Genomic DNA, 11,757 nt, shown 5'->3' on the forward strand with positions numbered 1-11,757 from the left:
CCCTTTCCCTTGGTACCTGAATAATTCAGTCTCACTATCTGACACTTTCACCTCTTTGCTCATCTGTTTTTCCTGACCATTTACCAACTTGTTGAACAGTAATGTTCATCATTATCCTAGCATTGGTCCCTGCAGATTTCCATTGATGACCCCATTGTAAAATCTGACAACCTACTCCTAACCTCCTGTCTTCTACCTGATTATTTCGTTATGGAAAGAGCTTCTTATAACAGTTCATTTTCCTTACATGCCTTCTCTAAAGTCTTTTGGAAGTCCAAGTAGAGAGTGTCAAATGGGTCATCTTCATCCAAGCACGTGGTGACTTCACCATGTGTGCTTGGTGATTCCTCGATAGGAAACAACTTTATAAAACAAGACTTCTCTCTGCAGAAGCCATAGTGCTGCTTCTGAAGTAGATCATTTATCCAGGCATTCAATAATTTTATTCTTTATTGTATTTTCTACCATGCCTTGCAGTGATTTTAGGCCCACAGGTCTGCATTTCCCAGACGTCTTCTGGAAACTTTGTCTCCAAAATAATTTTGACACCACTCTCCATGTCTCAGTCACCAAGAAAATTTTAAGTGCAACAGAGCTGATACATCCCTTTCTCACATTGCTGTCACTATTTCATCCTCGATCTCTTTTAAAAGCTTTGATTAAATACTTTCTTGTCCTGGAGATGTATTGCTGTTTGTTTGGCTTTTTTCAGTTTGTCCTGTAGCTTCTCTTGCGGTCACTTCAACTTCAGATGGCTCCCCTGACAATTCCCCATAAGAGTTCTGGCCTGTGAGTCACTCGGTATCATCTGCAGTGAATGTCAACTCTAATAATTGGTTTAGCATTCCTACAGCGATCAGTCTCTCAGTGCTCTTTTATATACCAATCAAAATTAGACTCTACAGATGCGCTGGCTGGCTTCTTGTATCCTGTGAGCTTACCAAAAAAAAAACCCAACAGAAAAGGGTTTATTACAAGCTCTATTATTAAGGGGCTTTGGCTGATTGTTCCTCAAGTGGGTTTGTCTGCCTTACAGCGTTCTTACAGATGATCTTCCTAAGGTTATCATCCTTTCTACTTTCTTTTCCTTTCCTCAGATAACTTCAGCTTTCTGAAAGATTCTTTTTCTTCATGTAACCTTTCTTGGGCTATTGGCTTCTTAGTTGTATCAATCTGTCTGTACTTGATACGTGCTGTGCACTGTTCCTGCATTTCTATCACTACTCCACCTGTAAAAGTTTATTCTTCTAGCTGCTTCTTTTTAGTTTCCAAGATGTTCAGTATCTTTTACATAGTCCCTGCTGATCTTAAGTGTTGTGTATTATTCCCCAGGAGAATGTTAATCCTAGCAGCAGTTGCTGCTATCTAGTTGCTCTTCATCTGCTGGATATGGAGTGAGGTATCTTCACCTGCAAATTAGAAGCTCAAGAGGGTCATGCCTCCAGCTATGGGCTCCTTTGCCACCTATATCTTAAAACAATTTTTAAGGCTGTCTAGACATACAGTGTCAATACCATGTCCCATTGTGGGGTCTGTACAATTGACAAGATGATACCAAAGTTTCCTGCCTTCGCCACCTCTTTGATCTTTCTCAGTGAATTGCAGTTAGTGGTGTTTAGAGAACTGCCAAACACCACCATTCCCCAAATAATCAGAAGCACAGCTTCAGTTCCTTCAACCTCAGGACTTTAAGAGTATAGCAGCCTTGATCCTGTGCAAGTATGAGTGAGAAACATTTGCTGTTAATGTATGTTCTAATGTATGTTATAATGTTCCACTTGTGAAAGTAAACTGTCCTTAAGCAGAGCAATTCAACGTATATTTACATGCTTTTGTGTGATAGAGTTCTTACTATACTTGCATCCATGATGAAACTTTTTATCTTGCAGTGACATTAGAAGAATTGGAGTTGTACTCATTGGACACCAGAGACGAATAGTCAGCAGTTTACAGACTTTGCGGTTACACATGATGCACATACAGGAGAAAGGATTTCATGTATGAAAGTACTAGAATCAACTGTGTTTTGTGCCTCAGCATTTCTAAAACGGAATATATTCTCATTCTTCCCTTCTGCTCTTCTCGACTTCAAGAACTGCAGTCTTCTGGTTAGACTCCAAAAGTACTTCTATGTTAATGCTTCCAAACTGGAATTTTTAATCACACTGCATAGTTCCTCCGTCAGTTATCTGCCAATTAAATCCTGACCTACTACGAGACTTGCTACACATTGATGGATAATAACTCAGCAACTCAGCATGGATGTGTAACTTTGTATAACAGTATTTGGGAAACTTTCACAAACTTACTTGAAAGTAGTATTCCATTTGGCCTGGTGTGGCTTCTTTATCGATGTATTTAGAGTTTGCTGGTAGATCAAAACGTATTTGACTTCTTTCATGTTCTGTGACCATGTAACTTTCCAATACCAAATGTGCAATCAAGAAGTTTCACATAAATATTTATTTTATCTTCTAATTAAATTAAAATGTATGGGTCCTATAGTTATATTACTTTATAATAGTTTAAATGCTGGTAAGCCGGTGCCTCAAAATGGGAGCATTGTTTGCAAAAATGACAGGTGATTTTATGTAGTGAGTTTTCATTGTATTGGAATTGGGAGGACAGTGAGAGAAATCTGGCTGTAATCTTCAGGTCTTTGATTCTGAATTACTTTAGCACTCGACACTTTTTATGCTTTAAATTTTAGACAAGGTCAGAATATTTATTCAGCACTAGATATTTTTCTTTCTTTTTTTGTCTTTCTTTTTGAATAGTCAGCATTTGCCTCTACTCCGTGGCAAACTGTCACCAGAAAGCTGATTGTAATGTTTCCATAACTACATGTAAAACATGGTTGTCAGCTATACTGTGGTCACATAGACTTCAGAAAGTTTTCTGTTCCAAAAATGTAGGCCTCCACAGCTTGAACTAAGTGTCATTTTCACCAGTGGTAGTAGACTTAGAGGGCCAACCATCAGTGCGGTGCTGGAGCAGATCAGCCGTAGCATCATCTAATTGAAGGTAGTGGTATAGCCACACACTAATGCTGGAAGTTACACTCTGTGGTGTTCAGTTTTATTGTGCATAGGCAGAAAAGGAGACATAGGACAGCAGTGTAATAATATGTTGCCTTGAGTCTACTTCTGACTGCTTTTAGAAGTGAAAAGCAGACTCTGCTGAAATGGAGTTCTGGTTTCTGTGGGGGCCAGATCTTCATTTAGTACAAATTCCTAAACAACATCAAAGATCATTACTTTTAGAACTCTTCAATAGCCATATTTACATGCAAGAAAAATGGCTGCAAAGGCCTAACATAATATTTGTACCTCTGTAAGATTTACAGCTTTCATGTTTTATTCAGACAGCTTACACAGATGTGCTGGGCTACATTTCCAAACTATTGCATGAGACATGTGCTGCTAGGAACAGGGACACAAGCACGTGTCTGTGAGCTGGAGAAGTCTCACGCAGATCTACATGCATGTCACATGTAAACTGGGTGCAGATGCTTTTGTTAATTTATACATAGTTTGGAGGACATTCTTAAGTTACATGGCAGTTCGATATACTTAAACATTACTAATCTTCAGTTAAATTGTGCGTTTGGGTAATTACTATAATATATGTGTATATCAAAATGAATTAACTACGTTATGTAATCATAATGATATTTAGTGCTTTATTTACAGCTTGTAAATCAAATTGTATTTCCTGACTCTCAAAAAGGCTACCGTCGTATACTGGTGGCAAAGAAGAAAAAGCAGAAAGCAAGTCAGAAAAGATTAGGCTTCCAAATGGTTCACAGAGTAAGACATGCTAGGCCTGATTCACTGTTGTTACCTTATGTTGGAATAACTTCATTAGTTTAAATGGAATACCAGTAGTGAACTGCAGAAAATTTTCTTTCTTCTGTTAAAAAGCAAAACAACAGATTTAAATGAAGAGTTTTCAGAAGATAAGGATTCACCAGTTTTTTGAGATATCAAATTGATAAGCATGCTTAAAGAAGGGCAGTGCCAGTCTTGTTTCTTAGCTACAAAGATAATTTTATCAGCGTAGGTAGTCCCACTAACCTCAGTTTGATCAGATCAGTTCTCCCCCAGTTCCAAATCTGAGTTTTTAGAGGTTGGTTTTTTGTTTTCTTTTTTTTTTGGAAGAGTTCCCCTAGAGAAATAAAATCATACTTACCTGAAACCTTTAAAATAAACCAACATCACAGAGTAATTCAAGACCTGATTTTCCTTTATTATTTCATTTTCTATTATGCCAGTCATTGCTTTTATGGCCATCAATGTGATATCTGTGAAAGGAGCCTCTCACGTTTAAATTTATTACTGAGGAGATATGAGTCTTTTATTTGTTAATGGAGTTTCAAAATGTCTCATAACTAGACCAGGCCGTAAGTGTTCACTTTTAAATTCTGCTTTGCACGTTTATTCATTCTTGGTAGTGTGCACACAAAGCAGTGTGTTACATGCACACAACCTGGATATATTTCATGGAAATTAATTTCCAAATTTATCACACTACTGAAAATGTATTTTCAAATAATATATAAAAACAGTAGAAAAACATGTAGTAATCAGATCTATTTTTTATATGAATAAGAATTTGGGTAACCAGAAAGAAAAGAAGAAGGGATTTAAGTGAGAATATTTATTAAAAACATTATAAATCCAGGCTTTTTTGGGTTTATATGGTTTGAGTTTTTTGTTTTGGTGGTGCAATGTGACACTTTTATAATAGTTGTTCTGATCAAATTTACTTTAATTCCATTTTGGAAACATTGGATTTGCTCTTATTATGTTTCTAACCCTACTCTTCCATTTTATTCAACACAAAGGAAAGTGCTAGTGTTATTTATGGCTGTTTATCTTTTTGTTCATTTAAAAACAAGAACAAACAAACATGGTGTTTTTTGCAAGGCACAAGTATAAATGTGAAATTCAGCTAACTTTACTTATTGCAGGGAATACTTTCTTCAGGTGAAAATTACTTCGTTTAGTTAACCTGCATATCATAGTGTGCAGTTACTGATTAAATTTAACATATTCAAGTAAATCTAAAAACATTGCACAGTGTTTAATGACTAAAAGAACTCACCAGAAGCTGATGAAATAAAGACCGCATGATATGCAAGCCCCCTAAAAAAATGATTAAAATATGGACATAAGGAAACAGTTCCAAGCTTGTTATTTACAAGTCATATTCATGTGCAGGCTTTTCTAAGAGACCTGGCAGTCATGCATCTAGAACAAATCCATCTGTACTGTTATCACTGCCTTTGCACAAGTTAAGTCTTCAGAAGATAGCTTTAGTGAGGGCCTTTGCTGGGCAAGAAAATTGGGTTAGCATCTCTTGGTCAACAAGTGTACTACCTAGTTGTCCATCTTATGCTGACCACAGTGCTTCCCAAGTTGACTGACAAGCAGTTTAAATGTTCATGCAACCAAGCGGGGCAGTCATCAGTTTAACATGGAAACTCAAGCCATCCCCATGTGATGGAAACCCAGAACCCTGAGACCTATTTGGGGGAAATTTTTCCCCCAGATAGAAGATGGTTTCTTCTGACACAGGATTTATACTGTACCACTTTAAGACTTGTAAGACTCACTATCAATTTTCCATGTTTATAGATATACTGAGCCTAATCCTCAGCTCCATGAAGTTCTTCTTCAATACAGATTCATAGAGAGTTCAAACATGGGTCATAAATATCAAGAAGATGCCCTTTATTCAGGTGCAGTAGAGATTATGTGGAACAGCTGAGACTGTGGAGGTACCTAGTAAGAGGGTATTTACCACAGCAATTCCCATGTGAGAATGACCCTGTGGAACTATGTCAGCCACCAAAATAAGGAAGTGTATAATGTCGTTTAACATGCACTGAAGGCCAGTTACTGCACTTCAGGTAGCAGCATTGCAAATTCAAGCATGTTTTCAGTTATTGTAACTCAGTTGATTGAATGAATGGTTCTGCAAGACTCATCCTGGCAGCTGAGAATTTCTCCTGTGAACACACAATGCCTGTAACTACCCCTTCACAGGCTCAGTCTATCTTGGCATATATACTGCACAGATTGGGAAGGAGGGCTCACTTCTAATCTAGTCTAATACATCTTTTATAGAAACAAAATAGTATTAATAAAAAGGTTTTGGTCTATTGCATCTCCTAGGAAAAGTATTAAAAATTGAGATACTTCATTTATCATGGCATTTGTGCATGGTTGAAGAGTACTGTATTCTGTTAAACAGATTTCTTTAGGAATGCCCTTGCTCCCTAATTGTAATTGATCTTTCCTGAGTAAATTGCAAAGATAATATTTTTTTTCTTTATTAACAGTACTATTTTATTTTATTTTTTAAGAGTAAGAGAGAGAGCTGTTAGGTTGGGATAACTCCAAGTACTGCAGTGATCTTGAAATCTCTCAGAGACCAATGAATCAGGACTGAAAAGAGACGGGAAAAATCTCAAAGGATTAGAATAAGGTGAGAGAAAAAAAAAAGCTGTCCGTATTGCGCCAAGGAGTTCTAACAAAAACAAAAGAAACGGCACAAAAACAGTTCCATGTTTTTAGAGTCCACAAAGATCTTCTCCCATCATATACTGTGCACTGCTCATCTGTGAATGCTATGGTTGTACATAGATCCTCAGATTATGGACTAGGAGATACTGAGTACAGAATAGATATAAGAAATATATGGATGTGTATATAAAGAATTGTAAATACGATGTATATCATAATGCCTGAGATTTTTCAAGCATACATAAATTAATTATCTGGTTCTCCATAATGGTAATGGGGTTGATCTTCTCCACTGGCCCTTAAAATTTTAAGCTTCCCAAGCTTCCTTGGCTTGTTGTCTAGAAATGGATGACAGCCTCTCTCTTCCTCCCTTCACAGGCAGACAAAATATAAAAAGAAAAAGAAAAAGAAAAAGAAAAAGAAAAAGAAAAAGAAAAAGAAAAAGAAAAAGAAAAAAGGAAAAAAAAATAGCTTTTTTAGTTTGATGTATTCCATGCTATAAAAAGTTTGAGTACCTCTGCTGGAGTCACCAAAGATGAACAGTATATATATGATTTTCTTTTAAGTTGTCATTTATAGACTCTTTCGAGGTTAAAATGTGGGACAAATTCAAGGGAATGTGAGTAATGATTTGCCAGTATATATTATAAAAAGGTACGTTATATTTTAGAAGGGAAAAACAAAAAATGATGAATGTAAGAACAGAAGGCTAAAAAACGAGTAGGTTAAAATAAATTTCCATATTTAAATGTGAAACAACATCACTCCACATGGTGAAATCTGTTTGTGTGCACGTTTCTTCGAATATTCTACATCAGTATTTCTTACTTTCACACAGGAGATTTCACAAGTACATCTCTGTTCCGCAAAGGGTTAATATATTATCTGATTTTTCATACCTGTCTAATTAAACTGAAATTAATAAGGCTAAGTCATGGCACTGAAGATGTGGAAAAGCATATTAATAAGATCACTCTCAAAAGCATTTCAAGCTTTCACCTGTTCTGCTTTGTTCATGTCCCACATTTTCAACTATGTCTAAATATCCAAGTACTTGACTATTTGGTAACTATACGTATGTCCCAGAAATAATGTATGTACTGTACCATGTTCAGAAACATCTGAATATGCAAACAGTTCAGTGCTTTTGTGGCTTAATTCAGACAAAGAGGCTGGCTAGAAATGGAACTATTTACATGAGTAGAGTTAGGCACTAAATGCTTGCAAATCCAAACCCTTACAGTATATTTGTAAGGCAGAATTCAGTTCAGTAAATTCAGTTCAACATATGGTTCCCTTGAGTGTCCACCACATTCATTGTTATTATGAGAAAACCTCCTGTTTCATACAAGTTTTGGAGAATATTCATCTCTAAGACGCAAGCTGATTACAATTTCATAAATACTGATACTTCTCAGTATTGACAACTCAGTGAAGAACTACTAAGCAGCACATAGATTAGGCAAAGCCCTGGGAATGATAACTCAAAATCTCAAAGAAATCTACCTGTCTTTATTGTGAACTTTGTGATGGCTGGAGCCTTGTTTGGAGGGTAACCTTACTGCTAGGATCTGCAAAACCAAAATCAGGGAACGTCTGCATTGGAATCCAATTATTTATTTCTGATTGTGAAAAACTGCCCACTGAATCATTGAGGGGAATATCTTTATAGTATCAGCACAGTATAATTCTCTGAGTGTCCCCTAGAGCAGTGATAGAAAAGAAAATCTATTTGCTGGTTTTCCAGGGCCCAGCCATTGACAAAGAAAAAAGGTACAGTTGTCATAATTTAGATCAGAACTTCCAGTAGACACAGTTTTATTTTCTAGACATATAACTGAAGGACTAATTTCTCTTCTTGTTGCATATTGGCTTTTTTGAGAGGAACCTAAACGAACAGTAAAAAGGAGAGCTGACTAGTCAAGAGTGGCTTACACACCACATTTTCAGTTTCATCCAGACTGAGTTCCATGTGATAATGAGAAGAAAAAAAAAAAAAAGAAAAAAAAAAAGAGGAGAAGCAAAGCAAGAATTTCTTTTAGCAAGCTGAATGGTTTGATTCTTACAACTCACTAAGCACCATATAAGATTAGATGAAAAAGGCAAAAAATGCAGCCAGTGTTTCAAATCTACAGATTCTTTTAGTTACTGAATGCCAACTTTGCAATTTCATTTTTGTCTTGGGAGGGTTCAACTCTTAATCACCTACTATTTTCACATTCTGTTGAAGGATTTTAATATTTTTTTATTATTATTATTAATTCCAGCAACAATTACGTGATTGTGTGAGGAATAAGTTTCGATATCAACAGGCACTGTTTGGTTGTGGCTTAAGAGTCTGATACTGACTTCAGTGCAGTAGGATGAAGCCCTATCATCCTACTGAACAGTTGTAGCGTTCAGCTTTCCTAATAAATTCTCCCTTTCTGCATTTTACTACTGTCACAGTTGGTTTGCTGTTGGAGAACCAGCATTTATTAGTATGCATGCTGTCTTGTCATTCAAATGTATTACTAAAAATTACTTTATGAGAGTTTTCATTTCTTTCTTGAGGGTTCCAGGCTGAGATTAGCTTGATCATTTGAGGCATTATCCAAAATCATTTAAATCCGTAAGTAACTATCAATGGATTGAAACAAGGTTTGGGACCAGGGGTTTCCCAGGAGTTGTATGGAATGGATGTTCTACTTTAATAATGGGAAAGAGAGTGCACTGATCATAGAAGACAATGCTTCTACCTCAAGAATGTGTCAAAAAAGATAATGGTTACCTTCAGTGTGGCACAAGCAAGGCACAAAACACAGTTGTTGCACTGTTGTTTTATATGCAGTGGGTTACCATCACTGAGTTTTGGCTCAAGAAAACAAACCTATTAATCTAACAGAATTTCTACAGTATGTAATAGAAATGGTTTTATTTCTTAGATATTTTCCCGATGTCCTGGATTTAAATCCAGGATAAAACAACCTTCCCCATCAACAAAGAATGCAACATTTATCTGTAGGATTTGTCTCTCTTTTCTTCTTTAACACACAGCATTATACAATATGATCTCCTTCATAACAGCAGTTCTCTCTGTTTTTCACTTTGAACAAACTCTGTCTCATACTCCTAGTGCAATACAGTGTAAGGTTTGAGATTTGCCAGTTAATTAATAGCACAGCAGCAAATAAAATAAATAATACCATCCTAGTTACACTACTTACTAGACTCTTTCATTAATTCCATAGTTCAAGAAAACCATGCTTCTCTAAAATACCCAACACATGAACACAAACATTTTAAAACTTGCAGCCATGATTCTGTATCAGCCTCTCCCCAAGAAATCGTTCGGTTTCAATTGGTCATATGTATTTTTAATGTCATGTATCAACAATTTATTCTGACTTTTCGCCATGAGGAAGAAAGCTATTTCGGATAGGAGCAGAGAAAGTTGTTTCTTGGTTATCTGGTGAAGGAATTGAACTCAGACAGTATTTCAATATATGTTATTCTTACCTAGAGCTATGGTTCCATTGTCAAAATTCCCTTATGTTATCAGTTACATCATCCATGGTGAAGTTGTGATGGAAAACCCAAAGAGTAACAAAAGAGGCTTGCTCTTATTTGGTGCGGTACAACTCCTGTAGACTTCAGTAACAACAGCAGATACTCTGCACTCCTCAGGATTGCTTCTGCAGTTTAACAAGGGGAAAAAAAAGGCTTAAAATGAAGACAGGAAACCATATTTACTGAAAGGCAATTGTTTACTTTCTAGCAAATCAAACTTCATCTATCAAGTCGGTGTCAATTGTTTTCACTTTCTCGTCATGAGAAAAATATTTGTTTATCTTCCAAAAATTAGCTTTTGTTTTCTCTTGGGACACAATGTGGTCAGTACGTTTCCTCAGGATATCTTCAATTTCTCTGTGTTGGTTTTAAACATATATCAATTAAAGAAGTTTTGATCTCTTCTGTGAAATTAGATTGTACACAATTGAATATGACTGCTTCTCATAGTCTGCTGTTCTAGCATAGCCATAAAATGTATCAATGTATTTGTATATATGAATAACTATTTGATGACAGACACGTTGTATATTTAAGCAGCCATGTCAAAACTTTAGAGGTAGATAGCTTCAAAATTAACAGTATAATCCATACTTGCAACCCATTTTACAGACAAACCATGGCCTCAGCCCAGACCTCTTATCAGTACTCTGGTAACCACTCTTTCTTTAAAGACCCCAGATCACAGTTGACTTTCAGCTGCTATTTTTTCTTCTCACCAAGATATATTCACATAATGATGACTACCTGTAACTGAACTTTCACCATCCATCTCACAGAAGAGCAGCCTTGGCACTGTGCCTCTGAGTTGTGTCTTCATTCATCAGACTGAACCTGTGTCACAATGCACACAGCAGGTGAGGTCTACTAATTCTGAGAGACTGAACATTCCATAGCTGGAGCTGTGACTGCCCCGCTGTTCAGAACAGCCTTTTTTCATGCAGTTTATCTCCCACACGTGCTCCAACCACAGTTTTCTTTCCATCTCTTAACCAGTTTATAACAATATTGCAGGAATAGCCATGAAATAAAAACCTTAAGATACTGATTTCGCAGACCCAAGGGGAACTTACATTAGAAGTGAAGTTGTTATTTTCTAAAAAGTGGCGTTATCATTTTTTAATTCTACTCCTATTAAAATACGATGTTCCATGTAAATTCTCATGTGCTGGCATGCCTACGAGTTAATAGTGTTATAGAATGCTCAGCTCTCAACATTAGAGTGTTTTTAAGGTGAATTGCATTACATATGCCATCTCTTTGCAGAACGAATATGGGGTTTGGCAAAGCTACCTGCTGAGCAACATAATAAGATTTTTGTACAAAGTACAAGTTACTGATTATTATTGTATTTTATTTTTCTATGATTTCCTAAGAGGCATTATCAGGTCTTACAGATGGGGTAAGCCTGTTTATTAAGATATTTATTAGCAAATAAAAGTTACGGTACTGGTGGTTATTTTTGAGTTAATGGTGTTTGTTTTGCCTTTGGTTACTAATATAATGATACACAGTGAAGCCTGTCATACATGATCATGCAAAAGAAAAAAAAAAGGGAAAAAAAAAACAAAACTGCTGCTTAACACAGGGTGGTGTACTAATAAAGATGGACCAGCAATATGTTCTAACACTTGAGATGCTTCAGGGTGTTGTGTTTTTTTCTGCAGCAAAAGAATGC

The 11,757-nt window shown here is 36.2% G+C and overlaps 1 protein-coding gene across 5 annotated transcripts in view; it reads left to right on the plus strand.

Annotated features, from left to right (window-relative positions):
- The window catches only part of LOC107321707 (ephrin type-A receptor 6), a 438,244-nt gene extending 433,061 nt beyond the window's left edge, over window positions 1-5,183 (plus strand). For all 5 annotated transcript variants that reach the window (XM_015878874.3, XM_015878893.3, XM_015878884.3 and 2 more), the window contains one exon: window positions 1,890-5,183. In XM_015878874.3, coding sequence (XP_015734360.2) covers window positions 1,890-2,004 — 115 coding nt within the window. In that variant the 3' untranslated portion in view covers window positions 2,005-5,183. The remainder of the gene's footprint in view (window positions 1-1,889) is intronic.
- The last annotated feature ends 6,574 nt before the right edge of the window (window positions 5,184-11,757 follow it).

This window comes from Coturnix japonica, chromosome 1 (assembly GCF_054131305.1).
Source record: "Coturnix japonica strain WE chromosome 1, WE-NBRP24, whole genome shotgun sequence".
In the NCBI taxonomy this organism is placed as follows: domain Eukaryota; kingdom Metazoa; phylum Chordata; class Aves; order Galliformes; family Phasianidae; genus Coturnix; species Coturnix japonica.